The sequence below is a fragment of the Scyliorhinus canicula genome, chromosome 22 (genome assembly GCF_902713615.1).
Source record: "Scyliorhinus canicula chromosome 22, sScyCan1.1, whole genome shotgun sequence".
Lineage (NCBI taxonomy): Eukaryota > Metazoa > Chordata > Chondrichthyes > Carcharhiniformes > Scyliorhinidae > Scyliorhinus > Scyliorhinus canicula.
This window is the reverse complement of record NC_052167.1, coordinates 3,874,271-3,901,557: the sequence shown is the minus strand read 5'-3', so window position 1 is coordinate 3,901,557 and position 27,287 is coordinate 3,874,271. Positions and strand designations below refer to the sequence as shown.

Genomic DNA, 27,287 nt, shown 5'->3' with positions numbered 1-27,287 from the left:
TCAGCAGGTAGAGAGCTCCTACTCCCTTCAAGGTCTGATCACCCGATCATTGACTGCTCCCAGCCAGAACACTGTCCCTGGACAGCCCACAGGATGCCAACCAGCCAGCCACTCGAGCCAACCTCCTCCAAAGCTGGTTCTTAAGATTCCCTCAGCACCTCGCCCCTCCAAACGCAAATTCTGGACCACACTGTCCTGACCTGCAGGCTATCTCGGCTTAAGCCCACTGCTTACGATTTATGAGTCCACGGGTCAAAGGTAATAAAATAACACAAAAGAAATGGGAACAAAGGGAAATCAAAAGGAAGAACTCTAACATCCTCGTAAACCTGTGGTGGTCGCCCTACGACCCGGGGGCCACATGCATCTGGGTCCTGAGTGCGGCCCACCAGACATTTTGTTGACCGTTGCCCGTTCCATTGACTTCCGTCCATGTGGCTTTTCCCGACCGGTGTGACTGAAGTGATTCACTGGTAAAGCGAGGGCAGGTGAAGTGAGAAGCGTGCTGATCGCTCACAACATTCACTGAGAGCCGTGTGCTCCCTCCGTGTCCAAAGTGTAAATATTTATTATGTTTTTACCATTTGAATATGATGCGAGTTCTTTATTATATAAATGGTTAAATATTTTCTATTAACATTATGAAATATTTGCTGGGTATTAAAGGTATTTAATCTTATTCATGGGGTCACAGATAGTGAATAAACCCCAATTTCAACCTTGCAGGCCACTGACATGAATTAGGGCCACACACTGGCCTAGGTTGTCCATCGCTGCCTTCAATGATTAGATTCTGTTCAGCACATTGTTAATGTGACAATAGGGAGAGTTCGGCACAGTTATATTAGGATGTTGACTGCTATAAGAAAATACAAATAGAAAGTAGGACTCAAAAAATGGGGGCTGATTTATTAAAACGGAGGCGATTATGAGGTTGTGTGGTAGAAGTGTGTTTAAAAATGGGCAGCACGGTGGCCTAGTGGTTAGCACTGCTGCCTCACGCTGCTGAGGCCCCAGGTTCGATCCCGGCTCTGGGTCACTGTCTGTGTGGAGTTTGCACATTCTCCCCATGTTTGCGTGGGTTTCACCCCCACAACCCAAAGATGTGCAGGTTAGGTGGATTGGGAAGGTTAAGTGAAGGAGATTTAGGACTCATCCGCAGTAATTTGCTTTTATATAAGATCATATTAACATTTGAGGGGCTATTTCTGCTGTTCTGCACTTGTTTAAAGTAGTTTTCTGCAATCATCGTGTTCTTTTTTCAGCGGCTACAGCTGCTATTTGGATATAAAGATGGAGAAAAATACCTTGTGTGATTGCAAGCCGCCCCCATGCAGACACACAACTGCTTATGGCTTGACGAGTGTTAAATACTGTGGAGAAGGTTTTTTTTTAAATGTCCAATTAAGGGGCAATTTAGCATGGCCAATCCAATCCACCTACCCTGCACATGTTTGGATTGTGGGGGTTGTAGTGATCCTCGCTTGAGTATGTACAAAAGGGGCTGATGGGAAATGGAAGCACCACCAGGGGGCAGCACGGGGACATACAAGAGTGACGCCGAAGGCCCTCCCCTTCACTTGGTGGAGAATGTGGGCAACCAAGTGAAGGGGAGGGCCTTCGGCGTCACTCTTGTATGTCCCCGTGCTGCCCCCTGGTGGTGCTTCCATTTCCCATCAGCCCCTTTTGTACATACTCAAGCGATGATCACTACAGGGGTGAGACCCACAAAGACATGGGGAGAATGTGCAAACTCCACACGGACAGTGACCCGGGGCCCAGGATCAAACCCGGGTCCTCGGAGCCGTGAGGCAGCAGTGCCAACCACTGCACCACCGTGCCGCTCACCAAATCTTGTGGGGGAAGTTAATACAAAAGCACAAAGGTGTATCTACTTCTGAAATCTACCTCTGAAATAGGCTTGAACTGGCTTTTAATGGGGGTGGGGGTTCAAACTTTAAAGCACAGTGTATTGCTCAGGATGATATTAGGTGCTCACCTTTGACAAAGCGGTCTTTTGTGGGCTTTTTAAGTGACTTTTTTTTTCTCTTTATTTCCTTTCATAGAATTTACAGTGCAGAAGGAGGCCATTCGGCCCATCGAGTCTGCACCGGCTCTTGGAAAGAGCACCCTACCCAAGCCCATACCTCCGCCCTATCCCCATAACCCAGTAGCCCCACCCAACACTAAGGACAATTTGGACCCTAAGGGCAATTTATCACGGCCAATCCACCTAACCTGCACGTCTTTGGACTGTGGGAGGAAATTGGAGAACCCGGAGGAGACCCACGGGGACACGGGGTGAACGTACAGACTCCGCACAGACAGTGACCCAAGCCGGGATTCGAACCTGGGACCCTGGAGCTGTGAAGCAACTGTGCTAACCACTATGCTACCGTGCTGTTGTAGATGTTGCAGATGTAGTTGGGCCTGAGCTCGAAAGTGGAAAATAAGCATCACCCCCCTTGGGGGAGGGGGGTGGGTCGGGTGGGGGGGGGGGTGGGTCGGCCAGTGGGTGGGTCGGCCCGGGGGGAGGATGGGTCGGCCCGGGGGGAGGGGGGGTCGGCCGGGATGAGGGAGGGACGGTGCTGTAAAATGGTGGAACTGTGGCCTGCTGACCTAAGCACCGGTCTTGTAAGGAGAAGACCGGGGCTTCTAATCCAGACGGTGGCTTTAACTGGTATTGGTCACCTCCCTCTGTTGGTGTAACCATTTGGAGAACAGCTCATGCAGGCAACATTTAACCCAACAACATAATTAGGAGGGAAAATAATAGGCAGCTTCTGTCACGGGAAGAAAGATCCAATATCCTGTAATGAGCTGCTTGATAATACACCAAGAGTATCCAGTCTAGCCGGGAAAAGTCATTTGAAGAAAGCTATGCACGTCGTACACTTGGAAAAGACTTGAACTGGATTGAGGCCAGGAACATGGCAAAAATGCACATGCATGAAAACACACATTCCTGGAACATATGTGCGTAGACAGGCACGTTTGGATATAAAAGCAAAATGCTGCAGGCACCGGAAATCTGAAATGAAACGAGAAAACGCAGGAAAGTCGCAGCAGGTCCGGCAGCATCAATGGAGAGCAAAACGGGGTTATCGTTCAGGTCCGTATGACTCTTCGGATCCAGTTCAGAAGAAGAACCTTATTCAACTTGAAACATCAACCTCTCTCCCACATGTGGGATACGCCCAAGCTCACCGGGAATGGAAAATTGTCCAGGGTGAAGAGGAGGGTGATTTGGATCAATAACTGGGGTGCGGTCTCCTTGATGCGTGCAGTCGAAATGTTCGTAATAGTTAGAATCTGAGATGTATTCCGAAACCAAATATACTTGCACCCCAAAACCAGGAAGCACCACAGGTCAGTTACCTCGAACCAGTAGAGGGTGCTCCAGTTGGTCTTTAGTGCCTTTTGAGGAGAATTCACTCAACTATTACATGGAAACTCAGAAGAGGGAAACAAAAGAATCAATAGAGTGTCGTTCTAGCTTTCCCCAGGAAATTCAAACACTCAAGTTCCTCAAGGACGAGATCAGTGGACAATGTGTTTTGATGTACTTGATTAAATGTGTTTTTTTTTCAAATGATTAATAATGTGTCAAAAATGCCCTGCTCAAGGTGATTATCTTAACCTTTGGCTTGCTTTGTTTTGCAAGTGTTCTATTATCCTTGGCTTTTCCTGTCATTAGGACAGGCTATGTCTCACGTTATTATTTCTGGCGGGTTCAAAGCCTCAGACCGAAACATTCTTCACTGAAGAAAGATGATAGTATTGCACGATTCAAAAATGTGTAATTGATAAGCAAACCCTTTTGCCAGTCACATAGCCCAATGCATCTCCCTCAGTTAATGCGACTGAAAACGGGCCGGATTCCCCGGCCTCCCAGCCACGTGGCTCCTGGCGGCGAGAGGCGGCCCGCTGTTCGCTGGCGTGAGATTCTCTGCTCCCTTCGCTGTCAGTGGGAGTTCCCATTGAAGTCACCCCTCGGCGCTGAGCAATCCACAGGAGGGGGGTGGTGGGACGAGAGAATTCCCCCATGAGCGAATGGCTGGAGAATTCCGGCTCCGATTCACTGGCCAGTCATTTAATTGGTTGTTGGATCTTGCTGTGTGGAAAAATGAGTGTGTCACATTTTCCTACGTAACTATCACTTCACTTCATTGTAACACATTGTGTTCGAGTGCCTCCCCACCTTCAAAAACCACACAGTGGCAGAAGTGCGTACCATCTAAAAGATGCATTGCAGGAATTCTTAAGGTACCTTCCAAACCTGCGAACTTTACCACCTAGAAGAACAAAGGGAGCCAACGCATCGGAATGTGATTCCCCCTCCCGAGTGTCATGCCCCATCCTGGCCCAGAAATATGTCGGTCATTCCCTCATCGTCCCTCGGTCAGAAGCTTGGAATTCGCTCCCTAACAGCAATGTGGGCAAACCCACAACAATGGGAGTTACCGTTTGAAGAAGTCCATAGATGTGCAGATTAGGTGGAGTTATGGGGATAGGGCGGGAGAGTGGGCCTAGGTGAGACGCTCATTCAGAGAGTTGGTGCGGACTCGATGGGCCAAATGGCCTCCTGCATTGTAGGAATTCTATTTTTGTTTAGAAAGGCAGCACACCACGATCTTCCCCAGGGCAATTAGGGATGGACAACAAATGTTGGCCTAGCCTGCGATATCGCAATACCAAGAATGAATGAATTTTTAAAAACTTTTGAGGTATTTCTGAGACCTGGTAAGTCTATAAATATGTCTATTTTTTTCTTTCTGATAAGAAAAAATTGGAGTTCAGTTGTGTGATAACACACAAGTGCCTTCAGCCTACAAGATTGTGACTCAAAAGCCAACACACCATGCATTATATCCATTGTGGTTTGTTATTGCTGAATCTGGCTTTCCTTTCTTTTAATAGGTGGAAGCCACTGATGCAGATGAAGGAGTTAATGGGAAGGTTTTGTACAGAATCCTCTCAGGTAACATCGACATTCCCCTGCTGCATTTGCCTTGCTTAGCAAAAAAGCATCAGAACTTAATTAAGGAGCTGCTTAAATAAGAAGCAGATGTTTTCTGTTGACGGGGTTTGGCTACCCACATTCACTCCAATTAGGGAAGTCACATCCGTTGAGAGAGCATTCAGTTAAAGGATTCCTTACGGTGACTCAAGCCTACTTGGACGTTTGGGGGGTTCAAGTTCCACTCTAGACACTTGAACCACGTAATCCACGTTGACACACCATCGCAAGACTGAGGGAGCACCGCACCCCCAGAGGTGCTCTCCTTTGGACCTCTGTGGGCAGCGGTTAGCACTGTTGCTTCACAGCTCCAGGGTCCCAGGTTCGATTCCCGGCTTGGGTCACTGTCTGTGCGGAGCCGGCACGTTCTCCCTGTGTCTGCGTGGGTTTCCTCCGGGTGCTCCGGTTTCCTCCCACAGTCCAAAGATGTGCGGGTTAGGTGGATTGGCCATGCTAAATTACCCTAAGTATCCAAAAAGGTGAGGTGGGGTTACTGGGTTATGGGAATAGGGTGGAGGTGTGGCTGAGGTAGGGTGCTCTTTCCAAGGGCTGGTGCAGACTCGATGGACTGAATGGCCGCCTTCTGCACTGTCAATTCTATGATCTTGAGCTTTTGAAAGATTCAGTATAAATCAATTATTTTCATTGCAGCAAAAAAGCATTGTAACGGTCTGGTTAATACAAGAAAGTTGGAGTGTGAACTTCATGAAAACTCAACAGATAATCTTTGGTGCCATATTTCTTTGTTTTCGAAAACTGATCGTTAAAAATTAATGGGTTCGGCTACGAATTGTAGTTGTTAATAATAGGCAGTTGAAGGGTCAACACATTCCTATAGCATTCGGTAGTTTACCAGAACCATTAAAATAAATGGGTGGACCTCCTCTCCTTTTCAAATATGGAGCGGGTTAAACAATTATCTGCTCTTTATTGTTGCCAGTAGTTTTGAGGTTGTTGCGTCAAAGAACCGGTTTATGTTTTAACTGTTGAAAACATCTTTGTGCCGTGAAAGTTGTAGAGGATTTAATTCTCCAATACACCACGGCAGGCCTTCCCACCACCCAACTGTTTCATCAGCCGCTGTTTTCCCAGAGTTTGATTCTCTTTATTTCCTGAGAGTCCGCCTTTGACGTGGGTGATGATCCTCCTTCACAGGGACACAAATAAAGACCGAGTGATGGAAGGAAAGTTACATACGTACACGCACACGTACCCCACGTACACATGTGTGTACTGCAGGGTGCAAGCTGTAGACCGAAGGATGAGGACGTTTGAATTGAATGCAAGTGGCGACATGGGGTCAAGTAGAGGTCATCGAAAAGAGGGGTGATTGTGAGTGGGACCCCCACAAGCAATGGAATGAGCGAGAAAGAGTTTTGACCATTTGTTCACCACCCACGCCCCTCCCTTATCATGCATTTCCGGATTCCCAGTCTTTGCATGTCCCTCACCTCCTCTGAGAATCGCCTTACTGCCTACCTCTTTCTCCAAACTTTTGTATGCCTGTCCTAATATTTTCTGATATGGTTTGCCATCAGGTTTTTTCTGATGGCACGCCTGTGAAGCAGCTTGGGACATTTTTTTTACTATGTTGAAGGCTCCATATAAATGCAGGTTGTTTCAGGATTTGGAAAATTCCTTTGGAAGGCACAATCGTGAATATTAATCTGTAAGGTGACACATTAAGATGGATGTATTTGAAAATTGGCTCTTCTGAATTCATAAAAGAATCACAGAATCCCTATTGTGCAGATGGAGGCCATTCAGCCCATCGAGTCTGCGCTGGCCCTCTGAAAGAGCACCCTACTTAAGCCCACTCCCCATCCTATCCCTGTAATCCAGTAATCCCACCTAACCTTTTGGACACTAAGGGGTAATTGAGCATGGCCAATCCACCTAACCTGCACATCTTTGGATTGTGGGAGGAAATCGGTGCACCCGGAGGAAAACCACACACGCGCACACGCGCACGCACGCACACACGCACACACACACACACACAGACCTAGAACGTGCAAACTCCACACAGTCACCCGAGGCTGGAATCGAACCTGTCCCTGGGCGTTGGGGCAGCAGTGCTAACCACTGTGCCATCCTGCTGCATTGTGAGATGCATTTCAGTCCCATCAGTGGGCTCCTGTACTCTGACCTCCAGGCACAAGAACAGAGATCCCTTTGCACTTCCTATGACTTGCTCCTCTGCTTTGTAATCCATCTGGCCACATACCAGGATTCTCTCTGTCCCTTCGCTTCACTCTAACATCCCTTGGTCATCTTCTTTCTAAAATGCACACCTCCATCATCTCCACCTATCTTCTTTCTGTCTTTGGGTAATTACTTGAGACGGAGGAAGATAACAAGAATGCGGGGAGAGAGCCAGGGAGCGTGATTAGTCTAGAGTTGCTCCAGCGGTGATGGGAAATGGCATCCTTCTGTAAACTCCTTCAGTTCTATAAGAGTGCTTCAGCAATGCTCACTGTGAAGTGATTATCGCAGAAAATTGTAATTAATGCTTGAATATGGAGAGCGTAACAAAGAATGTTTACTTATTTATTTAGATTTATTGCCGTACAGTGCAAAGCACGTAGGCGCAATATTAAAAACAAGAACATCAGCAACATCAGACAACGCATACATAGTAATCACACTGTTTTTAAAAGTCACTACATTTTCAGCATTCACATCAGAATTAGCCAAAGCGTTCCAAATATCAACAACTCGACATGAAATTTCTTTTTTTTTACAAATATCAAGACATGAATCAAATTCGTAGTTTATACGGGTGACTACGCAAAAGACAGTATTTGTGAGAGAAGACCTTTTCAGGCTTCGAGGTAGTAAGACCATGTATCAACCTATAAACCTCAACTAAATCAAAAATCAGTCTTCTCTTCTCTGAAGATTGTAATCCAAGAATTCTTAAATGCTCCTCATAAGGTAGTCCCTGTATGCCTTCCATTTTCCTGATAACATGCCTTTACACTCTCTCTACAAGCTGTATATCTGTCTGAAATGCGTACTGTGGGTGCGTACTCCAGATGTGGGTGCACCAGCTGCATATAGAGTTTAGGATAAACAGTAAGCCCCCAGACTCAAAAAGGACCCATTCAGGGCTCGTGAAATATTTTCTGCCCACTGTACTGCCTGACCCACTTGATTCATAAACTTCAAATTTCTTGTAACAGTCGCACCCAGTCAATGGTGGACTGTGCCAAAGGCTGGTATTTATAAGGCACATTTCTCCTGTATTAGCAAGAGTTAAGATTCCATTTTCCCGAGCGATGACTGAGGCAAAGACTCTGCTTATCTGCAAAGTCCTCTTCCGAGAATTTCAGTGATTTCGAGTAACTGCCAAACTGGTGCGGGCTGCATCCTGTGACAAGTTACACCCCATCTAATGAATCTACTTCAGAGGAAGTCAACAAGAAAATAAGTTATCACTCTTACTGGTTGAAGGAAGGTTGGTCAAGGAGACTTATTTTTAACTTTAGTATCAACCACTCAATTCTCCGCTTTTATTTTTAAGGAAATCCCAATGGCAACTTTCAACTGGATCAAGATACTGGACTTATCTCGAGGGGTCCCCAGCCCTTGGACAGAGAGAGCAGCTCCACTCATGTGTTGGAGGTGGAGGCCTACAATGACTTTGGGAGGATGAGGAGTTCTGTGAGAGTAAGGAAAAACCTTCGGTCTGTCCGCGTACTCAGGCCAACATCGAATGTTGGCCATGTAATGCCCGTGGGTCTTCTCTCCGCCATTCACTGGGATCATGTCTGATACCTGATCTAACTCTATATACCCACCTTTGTCCCATATCTTTCAATACCTTAGATTAATAAAAATCTATCAATTTAAAATTAACTGTTTGTCGGGCGTCAATTGCTGTTTACCAAAGTTCCAAACTTCTACCGCCCTTCGTGTTGATCAGTGATCCCTAGTTTCACCCCTGAGAGAGCCATCTCTAATTTTACGATATCTCCCGTTATCTGAGACCCCCCCCCCCCCCCCACCCCCAATCACTGGAAACAGCCCTCTCTCCATCTACCCTATCAGTTCCCCCTTAATACCCTTAAACACTTCAATCAAACCGCACCTCTTAATCTTCTAAATTCCGGGGAATACTACCCCAGTTTGTCTAATCCCTGCTCTTAATTTAACCCTTGGAGTTATGAGGTGGGGGGGGGGGGGGGGGGGGGGGGGGGGGGGGGGGGTCAGTGCCCAGAAATGAAGACAACATTCCTGCAGAAGGCTGCTGAGCTCTTGTATCCTGACCCCCTCGATAGCATGCGGGCCAGCGTTCCTCCAGTCTGTCTGATTATTTTGCCCTTTGTCCGTCCCGTTTCCACAATGCATTGCAGATGGACCCCTAAGTATCTTGGGGCGTTCACTCACAATCATGTCGGTCAGTAGTTTATAACTGAGCTGATGCTGTGTGGGCCAATGTTTATGCTGTTGGGTCTGGCCCACTAAAACCCTGATGCGAAGCCACTTATTTCAGGTTGGTTCTGTGTTCAGTGTAAGGGGAAACCTGATGGTGGACGGTTGTGATTCAATCACTAACGGATTCTTGATAACTCGGCCATTCACTCTTCTTGATTCCTGATGGCCGTGGTTTGACCCTTTTTGTTATCTAGGTGATCATCTATGTGGAGGATGTGAATGATGAAACACCGGTTTTCACCCAGCAGCAGTATAACCGACTCGGGCTGAGGGAAACCGCAGGAATTGGCACATCAGTCATTGTAGTCCGAGCAAGTGACAGCGACACGGGTAATTCTATTCTTCCAGTTTATCCTGGCGTTTGCTTAATCCAAAGATGAACACTACGCTCACCTTGGTGCAGGATAGGCGGGCCGGGGAGATTCCAGGTGGCCCCCTTTCTGGTTAAATCAGTCTTGCCAAAATCCCAGATGTGAAAGGGGGGGGGGGGGTGCAATAGGCAGCAATGACAACAGTTTGCATATATGCAGCCTTTAACATCCCCAAGTGCTCTGTAGTTATCAAACACCAATTGACATGAGGAGCTAATCGGACCTGTGACCAAAGATGTAGATTTTAAGGAGGAGAGAGGGGTGCAGGGTGGAAGGCAGCTCGCCTCTGTTTAGACCTTTAGTGCACCATGAACTCTGAACTCTCCATGTCCATTGTCACAGCTTTCTGTGACCGATGATTCCAGAGCTGACGGGACTGTCGTATGAGGAGAGATTGACTCGGTTGGGATTGTTCTCGCTGGAGTTCAGAAGAATGAGGGTGGATCTCAGGGTAGATGCAGGGAAGATGTCCCCAATGGTGGGTGTGTCCAGAACCAGAGGTCACAGCCTGAGGATTCTGGGTAAACCATTTCGGACAGAGGTGAGGAGACATTTCTTCACCCAAAGAGTGGTGAGCCTGTGGAATTCATTACCACAGGAGGTAGTTGATGCAAAAACTTTGAATATATTCAAGGGTATAGCACTTGAAATGAAATGAAAATCACTTATTGTCGCGAGTAGGCTTCAATGAAGTTACTGTGAAAAGCCCCTAGTCGCCACATTCCGGCGCCTGTCCGGGGAGGCTGGTACAGGAATCGAACCGTGCTGCTGGCCTGCTTGGTCTGCTTTAAAAGCCAGCGATTGGCCCTGTGAGCTAAACCAGCCCCTTGGGGAGAATGGGGAGAAAGCCGGATTAGGCTATTGAGTTGGATGATCAGCCATGATCGGTTGGGATTGGTTGGGTGATGAATAGTGGAGCAGGCTCGAAGGGCCAAAAGGCCTCCTGCTCCTATCTTCTATGTATCTATGAGGATCTGAACCAAATTTTACAATTGTCTTATTTAGAATGCAGAGCACTTGTGGGTAAAGAACAAGTGGATTTGTGGTCGAAAAGCACCTTTGAAATCTCCCCAAATCATATTTCCAGCCAATTAAGTACTTTTTGCAGTGCTGTCACTGCTGTGGTCAGCTAGACCACATGAGGCAACAGCAAACCACTGTGGTACTTTGCCATTCATAACCATAGAACAATCCAGTGGAGGTCCATGGTTGCCAATTACCTCTTGGGGCCTGGTACCTGAAGAGGAGGAGGACTCACTGTTGTACGATAGGAAAACAGAACAGCCAATATATGCACCTCAGGATCCCACAAACAGGTCGTCTGTTTTAATAATGTTTGAGTGATCGTTATTGGCCAGAACATGAGCTAACCTCCCTGCTCTTTTAAATAGTGTTGAGGTATATTTTGTTTTCCACCGAGGAAAAATGGGGCAGTAGGTCATTCAGCCCATCATATCAGTGCTAACTCTTCAGAGGAGCTTTCTATTCTAATTCCATGACTAATTCCTTCATTCCAAAAGAATTATCCTACTCAAGAACTGTACTTGTATATTAAAACCTCCAATTATATGACCAAGTTTCCGTTTCATCGGCACTTGTGATGCGCATTCTTTGATCAGGTATCTCTGTGAATAAATATTTATTCTACCTCCCTCCTCCATTCTTCCAGCTGATTCCATGGCCTCTTGTTTCAGTGGAAACAATCTTCCATTACGGATCCTCTTAAAACCTCTGGAATCTGGAAAATCCCTTGATTTAGAATTCCCCTTACCATAAGGATCTAGGAGCAGACCATTTCACTACTTAAACCTGCTCTGCCATCACTAAGATCATAGCTGATGTGGTTGTGGCCTTTCCCATACTATCCTTGGTTCCCCAAGTGTCCAAAAATGTATCAAATATCTGACTTGAGAGTCCATGGAGCTTTGGAGTTTTGGGGCTGAACAATTCAATATTATGTGTTTCAATGGAATGCATCAAGACCTGGACAATATCCAGGCTTGGGGCTGACAAGTGGCTAGTTACATTCGCATCACACAGTACCAGGCAATGACCATCTCCTACAAGAGAGGATCTAACCACCACCCCTTGACATTCAATGGCATTACTAACGTTGAATCCCCCACAATCAACATCTTGGGGGTTACCATTGATCAGAAACTGAGCTGGACTAGTGACGTTAATGCTGTGGCTACCAGGGCAGATCAAAGGTTAGGAATCCTATGGCGAGTAACTCGCCTCCTGACCCCCCACAATACCTGTCCTCCATCTACAAGACACAAGTCAGGAGTGTGATGGAATACTCTCCACTTGTCTGGTTGAGTGCAGCTCCAACAACACTCAAGCATCTCGACACCATCCAGGACAAAGCAGCCCCGCTTGATTGGTATCCCTTCCAAAAACGTTCAAACCCTCCACCACCGATGAGCAATGGCAGCCGTGTGCACCATCTGCAAGATGCACTGCAGGAACTCACCAAGGAACTCACCAGTCCAAAGATGTGCGGGTTAGGTGGATTGGCCATGCTAAATTGCCCGTAGTGTCCTTAAAAGTAAGGTTAAGGGGGGTGTTGTTGGGTTACGGGTATAGGGTGGATACGTGGGTTTGAGTAGGGTGATCATGGCTCGGCACAACATTGAGGGCCGAAGGGCCTGTTCTGTGCTGTACTGTTCTATGTTCTATGTTCCTTAGACAGCACCTTCCAAGCCCATGACAGCTACCATCTAGAAGGACAAGAGCAGCAGATACATGGGAACCCCACCACCTGGAGTTTCCCCTCCTAGTCACTCATCACCCTGACTTGAAAATATATCGCCGTTTCTTCACTGTTGCTGGGGCAAAATCCTGGAACTCCCTCCCTAACAACACAGTGGGTATACCTACACCTCGGAGACTGCGGCAGTTCAAGAAGTCAGCTCACCACCACCTTCTGAAGGGCAACTAGGCTTGGGCAAGAAATGCTTGCCTAACCAACGACGCCCAGATCCCATAAATTATTTTTTTGTAAATCACCTCACAGATTCTAAACTGCAGTAAATACAGACCTCGTCTACTCAGCATCCCATCATATAACATCCCCTCACCCAGGAACCAACCTGTTGAATCTTCGATGCACTGAAAAGAGTCCCAATATTTTTCAAACCTTCAGAATTGCAATGATATTCTTTGATTTTTCTTTCGAAAGGTAGTGAGGTGTGATTTAGCGCTCTTCATAAATGTGGATGGAGCCCCATGATGGGATGATTATTCATGGTATTTGAATGGAGCAGGATAGGAGTATTCAGAAGCTACCTTGCGGAGTGTTTGAATGTTTTTTTTTCTTTCCCAGGGGATGGAGGCATGGTCTCCTATATGATCCTGTCCGGATCAGAGAGGAAGTTCGCCATTGACGAGAGTACAGGCCTCATCACGACAGTGAACTACCTCGATTATGAAAGCAGGACCAGCTATCTCATGAATATCTCCGGCACAGATCAGGCCCCACCTTACAACAAGGATTACTGCACTGTCTACATCACCCTGTTAAACGAGTTGGACGAGCCTGTGCAGTTCACAAATGCATCGTATGAAGCCAAACTTCGAGAAAATATCGCAACTGGGACCGAAGTGGTCCAGATCCAAGCCCGCTCTGCTGATAATATGAATCGGATCACCTATAGGTTTGACCCCGACACCTCTGCCCAGACCCTGTCCTTGTTCCAAATAAACAGAGTCACTGTGAGTATATCGGAATTCAGTCTGAATCTTTCCTAGTGTCTTAAATTCAACCTTTCACTCTGTGGCTTCTCCCTTGTGGGTAGTCACCTCCAGGTTCTGCACGTTATGCATTGCTTGAGTTAAGCACAGAGAGGGAGGGAGGGAGGTCACAAACTTATCCAGAAGCTGCTGGCCATGATGGGTTCATGGGTCAGATGGGTTCTGCCGAACTCGCGCCATCCTCCCTTGCTTCAAATTCATTTCTACCCTGTTCAAATTATATCGCCGTTCCTTCACTGTCGCCGGGTCACATTCCTGTAGCGCCCTCCCTAACAGCGCTGTGAATGTACATACACTATGCGGACTACACTGATTCCAGAAGGCAGCTCACCGCCACCACCAGCTAGGGATGAGCAATAAATCCTGGCCTTGCCACCAATGCCCACGTCCCAGAAAAGAAGGAAAAACTCCTCGCTCTGTCCGGATGAAAGGCTTCTCATAGAAACGACGTTGAAACATACCATTCAGCCCATTGTCCTGTGGCAGCTCTTTTGCAATCCATTCAACCCAAATCCCCTGTCCTTTGCCCACAGCCACACCAATTTGTCTTTTTCAAGTACTTCCCTTTAGAAAACTACTATTGAATCTGGCTGGTTTAGCACAGTGGACTAAATAGCTGGGTTGTAATGCAGAACAATGCCAGCAGCGCGGGTTCAATTCCTGTACCAGCCTCCCCGAACAGGCACCGGAATGTGGCGACCATGGTCGTTTCACAGTAATTTAATTGAAGCCTACTTGTGACAATAAGTGATTATTATTATTACCTGCCTCCATCGCTCTATCAATCACTGAATCCCAAACCACAGCAATTCGCTACTTAAATATTTTAATGTCCTCTGGTTCATTTAAAACTGCCTCCTCCGGTTACTAACCCTTCTGCCAGTGGAAATAATTTCACCTTATTTACTCTATCAAAATACTTCACCATTTTGAACAGTCCCATTAAATACCTTCGAAGGAGAACAGTCACAACTATGTTTAAAATAAATATTAATTTTCGAGTACATATCGGGTTCCTTTTCAAGATCTACCCTTGTGTGCGTCAGAAATCTGAATCTCAGTTCTCCGTCAGGGTGTTAGTGTTTGGATCTGTGTGCCGGGTAGGATGTGGGTCACTGACGCTTCTGCCCCTTGCCTGTGACAGGGTGTGATAACTGTCCGAGGACAGGTTGATCGGGAGAAGGGAGACTTTTACCTGATCACGGTCATAGCAGATGATGGAGGACCCAGGAAAGACTCCACTGTGGTGAGAATTTATATTTTATTCAAATCAGAATGTCACTGTGCGTGATTAACAATGTGACTAAATGCAAATTCAGATTTTATTCACGAACTCGGAAAGCTGTCGTTAATATTCTGACTGCAGTCGCTTGGGACCCACTGTGCAGGAGGAGAACAGCCTTTAGTGAGATTTATGGGTCAGGAAATTGGACCGTGTTGCGCCCACCTTTCAGGGGCTAAATGACCGACTGAATCCCCAAAATAGGGGGCTACAAAGCGCGCACGCATCTGATCAGAATACCCGCACCCACTAAATATTTACCTCCTCCCAAAACCACCCCACCCTGATCCTCCCCACCCCAGTCTTACAACTCTCACCCTCCCCACACCTCTTCCAACCCTTCCCACTGCCCTTTCCAATCCCCCCCCCCCCCCCAAGTCGATCACAACCTCCCCAACCCTAGCCTTCCAACCGCCGAGCCGCCCTCTTCCAAACACCCCCCCCCCCCCCCCCCCCCCGATCACCTTCCCCACCCCATTATTCTAACCCTTCCTCCTCAATGCCCCTGATCCTACCCCATCACCCATCCCTGGGCCCATTCAGCCTGAGGGCAGTCACGTTAATGGAAGCTCTCTCTGATCTTCAGGATTTCTGAGGTGACTAAATGGCGCCAATGTAATGAGACATAAGCCCAATATCTTCGCAGCCTTGGGCTTCAACATCCTGGCAAAGGGCAAGAACCCTTTCCCACAAAGTTCCTTAGCCGCTGTGTGTGTTTTTTTGTAACATGGCTGATGTAAAGTTTGCCTCTGTCTGCAGAACTTTTCAAAAGCAACAATGCAGGTAGCAAAATATGTGGGGAAAATTTGAGTCACGCCATTTACCCAAGCCGTGATTTATATTTTGAAGTGATTGATGTGACCTGTTTAGCTAATAAATTATTTCTTTTGTTTCTCTCTTATCGTGGATGAGCAGAAGGTAAATAAAGTACATCACTTGTTGTTTTGTGTGGAGTAATGTGTTCTGTGCCAGTCGAACCACGTATGTTGCATGTTCTCGGGTCACGTTTGCTCTCTCAAGGGGTACAAAAGATCCCAAAGCTGCTTCGACAGCACTGCAGAAACTGCAACATGTACCATCCTGAGGGACGAGGATAACAGGCATATGGGAAAGCCATCGCCTCCAAGTTCTTGTCCCAAGTTGCTCGCCATTGTGACTTGTCACCATTCCAGAATTCTGACTATCCCTGTCTAACCGCATTGTGAGTGCAACTCTGGCACAGGAAATGCAGCAGCTCAAGAAGTTAGCTCATCACCACCTTCTCTCGGGCGATTGGGGGTGGGCAAGCCATGTTGGCCCATAGCAACACACCAACTTTCCCATGAATTAATAAAAGAAACAATTAAAAATCTCCACGGATCCTCTTTCGAAGAAGAACATGGAATTTCTTCTGGATTTGTAGGTCAATATTTACCCCTTGCTTCTGGACTTCCTGGCTCAAAGATAGGTATCTTGGTCAATAGCAGCAGCAACCCGGTGGGGGGAGAGAGAGAGAGGGGGGGGAGGAGAGAGAGAGAGAGGGGGGGGGGGAGAGAGAGGGGGGGGGGGGCAAGGGGTGTTCCTTATTATAGTTTCTATTTTTTTTTCTCGCTATGGTTATGTAACTTAACATTGTGTTAATTTAAGTTGTTAATATTTTGGGTTGTTCATTGAGGAGGGGCGAAGGTTCATGATTGTTGTCATTATTGTTTTTGTTGGTATTTTAGTATGGTTTGATGTTGTATTAATTCAAAATTTTTCAATAAAAATTATTTTTTTTTTAAATAAAAAAATATTTACCCCTTGCGCAAAAAAAATGATCATCTGGTCATTAAGTTGTTTATAGGATCTTGCTGTGTGCAAATTGCTTCTTGCATTTCACCTGCGACAACAATTCTAAAAAGTGCTTCATTGGCTGTAAGAGGATCTGGAACGTCTCGAGATTGTAAAAAGATGCTGCATGAATATAAGTCTTTATTTTGGCCACGGGAATAAAGTTGTAAACGTTTTGCTCGAAAATGTATCAGATGTGCCATCCGTATTGCGTGCAGAATGCACAGACGGTGTAGATTCACAAAGCATCATGCTGCCATCACCGATGGGTTTCTGAAATCGGAAAAATAAAACTAAAACTCTGACTGCGCGGAGTCTGCGTGTTCTCCCCGTGTCTGCGTGGGTTTCCTCCGGGTGCTCTGGTTTCCTCACGCAGTCCAAAGATATGCAGGTTAGGTGGATTGGCCGTGCTAAATTGCCCCTTCGTGCCCCAAGATGTGCAGTTTAGGTGGGGTTACAGGTTAGGGTGGAGGGGTGGGCTTAGGTCGGGTGCTCTTTCAGAGGATCGGTGCTGACCCGATGGGCCGAATGGCCTCCTTCTGCATTGTATGGATTCTGTAAGATGAGGGCAGGCAGCTCCCCTAATAATCTTGTACCAGCACAGAGAGTGATCTGTGGCTCTGAGAAACTCCAGGGGGGGGGAAGAAAAATTATTCTCGGGACTCCAGGGTAACGGAGCTAGCGACTGCATTAAAATGGTCGACAAAAGAACACCAGACGAACACGTTAAAGATTTCGCCACTATTGACCGACAACACTCATTTCTGGGTTGATTGTATTTGCGCATCATGGGAAACTTGGGCAATGAAAGTTGGTACTTTGCTGTAAGGAAGTGTGGGATTTTCTTTCATTGTTGAGATTTCCATCGGGTAGTGCAGCGTACACCTGAAAGTATCCGTCCTCAATCAGGAGCATGACATCAGTCCGAGCAAATTGAGGAAGATCAGCATCGAGTCTGCACCGGCCCTTCGAAAGATGTCTCTACCTAGGCCCATTCCCCTGCCCTATCCCAGTCACCCCAGCCCCAGCTAATCTTTTTGGCACGAAAAGGAAATTTAAAAGTAAAGTAAATAATCTTTATTGTCACAATAATAATAATAATAGTAATCGCTTATTGTCACAAGTAGGCTTCAATGAAGTTACTGTGAAAAGCCCCCAGACTCCACATTCCGCCGCCTGTTCGGGAAGGCTGGTACGGAATTGAACTCGCGGCACTGCCTCAGTACTGACCCTCTGACAGTGCGGCACTCCCTCAGTACTGACCCTCTGACAGTGCGGCACTCCCTCAGTACTGACCCTCTGACAGTGCAGCACTCCCTTAGTACTGACCCTCTGACAGTGCAGCACTCCCTCAGCACTGACCCTCTGACAATGCAGCACTCTCTCAGTACTGACCCTCTGACAGTGCAGCACTCCCTCAGTACTGATCCTCTGACAGTGCAGCACCCTCAGTACTGACCCTCTGACAATGCAGCACTCCCTCAGTACTGACCCTCTGACAATGCAGCACTCCCTCAGTACTGACCCTCTGACAGTGCAGCACTCCCTCAGTACTGACCCTCTGACAGTGCAGCGCTCCCTCAGCACTGAACCTCTGACAGTGCGGCACTCCCTCAGTACTGACCCTCTGACAGTGCAGCACTCCCTCAGTACTGACCCTCTGACAATGCAGCACTCCCTCAGTACTGACCCTCTGACAGTGCAGCACTCCCTCAGTACTGACCCTCTGACAGTGCAGCACTCCCTCAGTACTGACCCTCTGACAGTGCAGCACTCCCTCAGTACTGACTCTCTGACAGTGCAGCACTCCCTCAGTACTGACCCTCTGACAGTGCAGCACTCCCTCAGTACTGACCCTCTGACAGTGCAGCACTCCCTCAGTGCTGACCCTCTGACAGGGCACCATTCCCTCAGCACTGAACCTCTGACAGTGCGGCACTCCCTCAGTACTGACCCTCTGACAGTGCGGCATTCCCTCAGTACTGACCCTCTGACAGGGCACCATTCCCTCAGCACTGAACCTCTGACAGTGCGGCACTCCCTCAGTACTGACCCTCTGACAGTGCGGCACTCCCTCAGTACTGACCCTCTGACAGTGCGGCACTCCCTCAGTACTGACCCTCTGACAGTGCGGCACTCCCTCAGTACTGACCCTCTGACAGTGCAGCACTCCCTCAGTACTGACCCTCTGACAGTGCAGCACTCCCTCAGTACTGACCCTCTGACAGTGCAGCACTCCCTCAGTACCGCATTGATGCGCCGGTTTCCATTCTTGGGCTCAAGCGGACTTTCTGTGATCCAGCCATAACCTGCAGGGACTTGGAGCAGCCGTTGGAAAGTGGGACGAGGCTGGGTGGCTCGTTTTGTTTCAGCTGTCAGAAACACAATGGGCCGAGTGGCCTCTCTCTGTGCCATGAAGCTTCATTAATTTAAATCTCTGAGCTGAGGGGTGAACCAGGCCAAGAGAGAAACAGGGGAACATGATTTTCCGGCCCTGCCCACCAATGGGACCTTCCAGTGCCACAGGGCCACCAAAGGTGACGACCCCCCACCCCCACCAAACTGCGGCCGGTTCTCTGGCAGCGGTGCTGGCAAGTGACGTAAATTGACGTAAATGGCCATTGCCTTCGGTGGGACTGGAAGGTCTACTGGCGGCCAATGGTGGGCCATCGTTAGAAAATAGGTTACCGGGGGGAGGTGGGGCGGGAGTTCAAGTGTTACTGCTTCCGGTCTGTGACCTTTCATTGGGAATGAAAAATTGCAGAGATGCAGCGGGTACAAAGTATAGGAGGTGGAGTTGTCATAGAGTCATCAGAGCACCGAAGGAGGCCATTCAGCCCATCAATGCCATTCAGCCATCAAAAGCACGATTTGATAGTTTTTCTGGTTAATCTACAAAATTGCAGAACTTGGATTGAGTATTGCTGGAAAACGAGACGTGGAAGATTTTTACATTGCACTCATTAGGACACTTCAAGAACACCAGCATGGGGCGCAATTTATACTGTGTGAGATGAGAGTGCTGATTGGTTGACAAGTGGTCTCTGATTGGTAGAGGCGTTGCCATGAAGAATGCACCAGTTGATGGTGACTGACAGTTAACAGCCAAGCATTGTTTGACATGTGCAAATCATGCAAACCCATGAACGAGACTACGGTTGTCACTTTCGGACCTGTAAAGTATCCCAGTCTACTTCAGATTACCCTGGAAGGGCAAAGCACCTCAAACATTTGAATGACAAGTGAAGTTAGCTGTTCCACGTTGCCAGTATGCAGTAACAACACAAGTGGTGTTCGCCACTCACAAAATGCTGCCACCAAAACAAAAAGATGATCACACAAATTAGTAATGTGGTGCATGAATTTCAGTGCCAGTGGGATGCTCGGTACGGACCGTGTGATGCTCGGTCCATCCAAAGACTGGTAGATCAAACAACATGCCCCAACCGTTGAAATTGCAAACAATGCTTTGTAGTTATCGGTCAGTCACCATCAACTGGTGCATTCCCCTTGGCAATGCCCCTACCAATCAGAGTCCACTTGCCAGCCAATCCGCCTTCTCTTCTCGTACAGTACAAATCATTTTACTGATATCCTTGTGAAGTGGCCTGATTTGTGCAAGGCTAAAAAGCTTCAACATGTCTTTCTTTTCCAGCAGTACCAGTGTTGTACTACCCGATTGATTTGAGTTTGGAATGCACTCCCTGCGAGAGTGTGGCTTTCGAAAGGCAATCGGATTATTATCTGGAGGGGAGGTATTTTCACGGCAATGAGGAGGGAGAGCAGCTGAGTTGCTTTTAGCGCTAGTACAGATGGGACGTCTGAATGGCCTCATTCTGTGCTGTCCACATTAGTGATTCTGTGATTAAATATTCTCCACTTTGAAAGTTCATTTCCACCATAACAGTGAATGAACCTCCGGGTCAGTCTTTGCATTTTGTGCAATTTGAAGAGCTTCTGCAAGACGAGATAAGCTGCCCGATCTTTCTTTCAGCCTCTCTGCGTGCGTGTGATACACTTATCTATTTTCAGCAATCGGGTACAAAGGGGCATTTTCTACTTTCATTCTGGCTTGTGCTACCACAAGCTTCCTGTCGTGACAGATGTCTGACCTTCCAGTTGACCTCCGTTTGTTTTTCTGCATTGGCACTTTTCAATGTATAATTTTTAAATCTGCTTTTATTTTAAGGGGGAGGGAATTGAAAATCGAGTGAAGCAACTCGCACCTCACCTCAAGGAGAGAAAGCACCTTCTTTATTGTCTTGCGTGTCCAAAGCTATAAACGTCAGTCCCAAACTCCAATTAACTCCGCCCCCATGTTTTTCTTTGGCCAATTGTTCATTTGGCCTGAGTTATTGATTCCCAGTTAACAAGGGCGGCACGGTAGCACAGTTGCTTCACAGCTCTCGGGACCCGAGTTATATTCCCGGCTTGGGTCACTGTCTGTGTGGAGTCTGCACCTTCTCCCCGTGTCTGCGTGGGCTCCAGTTTCCTCCCATCGTCCAAAGATGGGCGGTTTAGATGGATTGGTCACGCTAAATTGCCCCGTGGTGTCCAAAAGTTAGGCGGGGTTACGGGGATAGGGCGGAGGTGTGGGCTTGAGTAGGGTACTCTTTTAGGGGCCGGTGTAGACTCGATGGGTCGAGTGGCCTCCTTCTGCACTGTAAATACTGTGATTGTATGAGTTTGGTTGGACCAGAGATTTGGAAAGAGGCGGTTCTTCTTAATAGATAGAGAAATACAGCACAGAACAGGCCCTTCGGCCCACGATGTTGCGCCGAACTTTTGTCCTAGGTTAATCATAGAATTTTGGACAATTTATCATGGCCAATCCACCCAACCTGCACATCTTTGGACTGTGGGAGGAAACCGGAGTACCCGGAGGAAACCCACGCAGTCACGGGGAGGATGTGCAGACTCCACACAGACAGCGACCCAAGTCGAAATCGAACTTGGGACCCTGGAGCTGTGAAGCAATTGTGCTATCCACAATGCTAACGGGCTGCCCTTAAGAAGTTAACCTACACTCCATTATTCTACCCTAATCCATGTACCTATCCAATAGCCGCTTGAAGGTCCCTAACTTTTCCGACTCAACTACTTCCACAGGCAGTGCATTCCATGCCCCACTACTCTCTGGGTAAAGAACCTACCTCTGACATCCCCCCTATATCTTCCACCATTTATCTTAAATTTATGTCCCCTTGTACTGGTGTGTTCCACCCGGGGAAAAAGTCTCTGACTGTCTACTCTATCTATTCCCCTAATCATCTTATAAACCTCTATCAAGTCGCCGCTCATCCTTCTCCGTTCTAATGAGAAAAGGCCTAGCACCCTCAAACTTTCCTTGTATGACCTACTCTCCATTCCAGGCAACATCCTGGTAAATCTCCTTTGCACATTTTCCAAAGCTTCCACATCCTTCCTAAAATGAGGTGACCAGAACTGCACACAGTACTCCAAATGTGGCCTGACCAATGTTTTGTACAGCTGCATCATCACCTCACGGCTCTTAAATTCAATCCCTCTGCTAATGAACGCTAGCACACCATAGGCCTTCTTCACAGCTCTATCCACTTGAGTGGCAACTTTCAAAGATCTATGAACATGGACCTCAAGATCTCTCTGCTCCTCCACATTGCCAAGAACCCTACCATTAACCCTGTATTCCGCATTCATATTTGTCCTTCCAAAATGGACAACCTCACACTTGCCAGGGTTAAACTCCATCTGCCACTTCTCAGCCCAGCTCTGCATTCTATCTATGTCTCTTTGAAGCTGACAACAGCCCTCCTCACTATCCACAACTCCACCAATCTTCGTATCATCTGCAAATTTACTGACCCACCCTTCAACTCCCTCATCCAAGTCGTTAATGAAAATCACAAACAGCAGAGGACCCAGAACTGATCCCTGCGGTACACCACTGATAACTGGGCTCCAGGCTGAATATTTGCCATCCACCACCACTCTCTGTCTTCTATCGGTTAGCCAGTTTGTTATCCAACTGGCCAAATTTCCCACTATCCCATGCCTCCTTACTTTCTGCATAAGCCTACCATGGGGAATCTTATCAAATGCCTTACTAAAATCCATGTACACTACATCCACTGCTTTACCTTCATCCACATGCTTAGTCACTTCCTCAAAGAAGTCAATAAGACTTGTAAGGCAAGACCTACCCCTCACAAATCCGTGCTGACTATCCCTAATCAAGCAATGCCTTTCCAGATGCTCAGAAATCCTATCCCTCAGTACCCTTTCCATTACTTTGCCTACCACCGAAGTAAGACTAACTGGCCTGTAATTCCCAGGGTTATCCCTATTCCCTTTTTTGAACAGGGGCACGACATTCGCCACTCTCCAATTCTCTGGTACCACCCCTGTTGACAGCGAGGATGAAAAGATCATTGCCAACGGCTCTGCAATTTCATTTCTTGCCTCCCATAGAATCCTTGGATATATCCCGTCAGGCCCGGGGGACTTGTCTATCCTCAAGTTTTTCAAAATGCCCAACACATCTTCCTTCCTAACAAGTATCTCCTGGAGCTTATCAGTCTGTTTCACACTGTCCTCTCCAACAATATGGCCCCTCTCGTTTGTAAATACTGAAGAAAAATACTTGTTCAAGACCTCTCCTATCTCTTCAGACTCAATACACAATCTCCCGCTACTGTCCTTAATCGGACCTACCCTCACTCTAGTCATTCTCACATGGTGGATGAATCTCGAGTCCAAAAAACCCTTGAGGCTTTTTAGCATCTGCAGCTTGAGATATGTGAAAACAATGGTCAAAAAGTTGTTAGTGGCAACGGGTGCACCCTGGTGCACACCAAAGTGGCCAAACAGACAAGCTGGGACACCCTGTGTCAATTTCCACCCTTTATTTGATGAAAGACAGCATTAGAATTCTGAAGTTCTCCACCTTCCTCCTCCTTTACAATGCTCCTATGTTTTTGACCAAACCTTTGCCCGCTGGCGAGAAACCAGTGGTGGGGTTTGGCCATCGGCAGGGCCAGACCGCCCAGCCGGTGGAGCCACCCAGAAAACTCCGGCCAGTGTGTCAGAGGAACATCTAAAAGCAATAATTAGAGAACTGCAGGTTTGAAAGCACTTTGTGTAAGACAGAAGAAGCAAGATGGTGTAGCCATCTAAGATGGCCATCTGTAAAGAACCATGGGAATTATGGCCAACCCAGGACTCAGACAGATACACTGCCTATGTGTATCTAAAACACAGGTAACCAGACCTGACCAAAATCCCCGCTCGTTTACATTTCAATGGCCCATTTTCCCAGGACAATAGGACTCCAATCAAGCAACTGGTACAGCCACAGACGGATCGGTGCCACTCCTCTTACCCAGAAAGCACAACTGCAAAGGTCAATGACCGCTAAGGACCCGCCTAGCTGCTACACCCGCCCCTTTATTGGCCGAAATTGAAGCGAAGTGATCAGAGCCCTGTCTAACTATTGGGTCCAAGGTTAAGGACCGCCCCAAAATCCCAGAGGGATGAAAAAGGACACAGCCATGTGTACTGTCTCTTTTAGATCCGGCCTGTGCCAACCCCCAATTGTAACAGGAACAGCCAGCCAAGTTCAAGACCAACGAACACTACCTGACGGATGAGCCCAGCGGAGACAGCCAATTTCTTCGAACCAGCCGAGTGGAATCCAGATAAAGGCCTTATCCATTTGCACAGTGCCGGTCACCCTGAAGTTAAGTATAGGTTATTGTAGCTGACAGGTATAGTTTAACTCATAGCAGATATTGGGTTTGCATGTTGAGATAACTCTTGTGTATGTAAATAAACCATCTTTTGAACTAACTAACTGGTTGTGTGGTCATTTGATCGATATAAGGGAAGTCTTGTGGTTCACTAAGATAAATAGAAATACCCACAGCATTGGCGACGCTGTTGGGACCGAAACAGAGCAACAGTGGGGTGAAATGTTTGAGTAACATTTCACCCTTTGAAGAAGCTGCATCAAAGTCTGGTAAGAAGGGAACCTGGGATGTTTCAAGATATTAGCCGCATTGATCGCAAATTTTCCCAAGTTAGGAAAATCACTTGTTCCTCCATCAAACTAGGGAAAGAACAGGTAGGCAATGAGGGCAATCTATAACAGAACAACCATCCACGCACCTTTGGTGGAATAGGCTGAATGAGTTAAGTGGCCTTTTCTCAAAATAGACTTTCTATTCATTTGCTATCTGACTTTTTATCCAATAGGTAATCATTACTATTGAAGATGAGAATGACAACAGCCCGGTGTTTGATGCTACTTCAGATTCCTCAGTGGAGGTTGTGGAGGACACTCCTGTTGGGAAGAGGGTGGCTGTTGTCTTTGCCCACGATCTGGATGCACAGAAGAACGGAATGGTACGAGCCGTATCATTCTCGAGATGTCTTGCTTCGTAGTGGAGTTTCTCCATCCCTTTTTCTTTTTTTTTTAAAAGAAGGTTTGAGGTTGAGAAGCAGCCTCAATCTAGAGAGACTTCCACAGCGACAACAATAAGTAAGCTCTCCTTGACCTTAGGATCCACTGGAATTGTGCCTACGTAGGGGAGCATCTGGGCATTGGTCTTAAAAGTTAGGTCAAGTTAGCAGGTGAGCATTGCAACCGTGCTGCAGACTTAAACTACTCGTGAGCAATGCCACAGACGATCAGTTTGTTATGCGTCCACAGTAAGCGAACCTTTAGGTTTTGCTACGTTGGCCAAGTGGTTCCAATCATCCATTTGAATCAAACCAAGGCAGGAAATATTAAGTACCACAAAGAATGTTCTCTCGGGACAGTCTTCTTAAGACCAGCAGCATCAATGATCTATTTCTATCTCTTACCAGGCAAAAATAACTTTGTATTTTTATGTACTGTAGGTTGACTTCACCATTCTGTCTGGAAATACTAATGAAGCCTTCAGGATTAGCACAGCCAACGATAGCCGAGGAGAAGTCTACCTTGCTCAGCGTATGGACAGGGAGCAGGTTGATCGATACGTATTGACTGTAAGTCCAGCGAATATAACCGTGCGCCCGTTTATCTAAGATGGTAGTTTTGTTGAGCCGACCCACACGGGTTTCTGCAATCATTGTCATTTAAACATTCCCGCTGCCCATGGTTCAATAACGCTCATCACCATCATTTTGAAGTTGCGTTCATTGCTCCATTGCTATCTGTTCAGTGTTTGGGAGGAATGTGAAATGTACTCATGCCACAGTCCCCACAAAGGGCAGAGTAGAAGAAGCCATCCATTCAGGAATTGCTTTAGTTCATGAACAAAACGGCCCTCCACCCTCTTCTGAAAATGGTGGCCATTTGAGAAACCCACCAAAAAGATGGGGTTTATTTTTGTATCTTGAATAAGTCCATGACTGTATCTCGATGTGACATTTCTATAATCTCCCGCTGTCAGTTTGCAGATGATCTGTAGTTGGTCTGGAGCCATTATTGGAAAGCGGGGGCATTACCCACTTAGTAGACCTTGTGTTGTGAAAGCTGACCCGTACACTGCTGAAACTGCAGCTGTTGGTTTTTTATTACAAGTGCCTGCTCAGGCTCATAAATAATAGGAGATTTCACCTTTCCATAGCCCGCCAGGAAGCAGCTTGGTTCCTGATTCCCAATCCGTGTCAGCCACCCACTGCTAATTCAGCAGGAGAACATAGAACATTACAGCGCAGTACAGGCCCTTTGGCCCTCGATGTTGTGCCGACCTGTGAAACTAATCTAAAGCCCATCTACACGATTCCATTATCATTCCCGCCCAGAAAGACCGCACACACTTTAAGATACTTGAGTGCTCCTTGATCATGATGTTCTGTGCCATTCTAACCCTTTGTTTTTATTGGAACCAGCATGAGTTCGTTCTCCATAAGCAGGGTTTGCGATGACCAAGTCAAATTTCATCTCTGTAACAAGGGATTGTTGGATTTTGTTTCTCGCCTGTCTCTCCACCAAAGTGATAGAACAGTGACTCTGCTCACATCATAATGGTATTTCCCGAAATAGAACACCATGTGAGATCTGGGGGTTACTACAGTGAACAATACCTATTAGGCTACAAGATCTGATGTTGTTTTCTCTTACAGATTCAGGCCTTTGACAATGGTTTGCAGCCTCGTTGGACCAATCACATTCTAACCATCACGGTCGTGGACGTCAATGATAATGCCCCAGTTATCGCAAATCCTGACAGCTATAACATCAGCATTTACGAGGTAAAGTTTGCTGCTTGTTCTACTGGATTTTGTGGAAGCGGCAATTGTTAATAGAATAATCCAACCAGCGTCTCAGAATTTACGTCATTGTGGATAAATTGGAATGAGTTTAGATTGCATTATTAACCACCTCTGGTAGCCTTCATAATCAAACAAAACTTGATGGAGCCACCCGTACATGGTGGAATATTTTTAATGAGTTCATGTAGCAGAGCCCAGGCCATTTCAGTCAACGCCCCCCCCCCCCCCCCCCCCCCCTCCCTCCCCAACGTAACATTGCTTAATATTATCCAGAAATGGATATTATCAAGGCATTTGCCTTAAAAATACACTTGAGATGATCAGTTAGAAAATGAAGAGAAGATATGGAGTCATCAAGGTATAC

At 47.0% G+C, this 27,287-nt stretch overlaps 1 protein-coding gene across 1 annotated transcript in view; it reads left to right on the top strand.

The window, feature by feature from the left end:
- The window catches only part of cdh23 (cadherin-related 23), a 285,383-nt gene that overhangs the window by 101,642 nt on the left and 156,454 nt on the right, over nucleotides 1-27,287 (top strand). Inside the window, exons 12-20 of the mRNA XM_038782950.1 lie at nucleotides 4,921-4,981; nucleotides 8,547-8,692; nucleotides 9,655-9,790; nucleotides 13,160-13,548; nucleotides 14,732-14,833; nucleotides 15,785-15,787; nucleotides 24,914-25,063; nucleotides 25,562-25,690; nucleotides 26,774-26,902. Coding sequence (XP_038638878.1) covers nucleotides 4,921-4,981; nucleotides 8,547-8,692; nucleotides 9,655-9,790; nucleotides 13,160-13,548; nucleotides 14,732-14,833; nucleotides 15,785-15,787; nucleotides 24,914-25,063; nucleotides 25,562-25,690; nucleotides 26,774-26,902 — 1,245 coding nt within the window. The remainder of the gene's footprint in view (nucleotides 1-4,920; nucleotides 4,982-8,546; nucleotides 8,693-9,654; nucleotides 9,791-13,159; nucleotides 13,549-14,731; nucleotides 14,834-15,784; nucleotides 15,788-24,913; nucleotides 25,064-25,561; nucleotides 25,691-26,773; nucleotides 26,903-27,287) is intronic.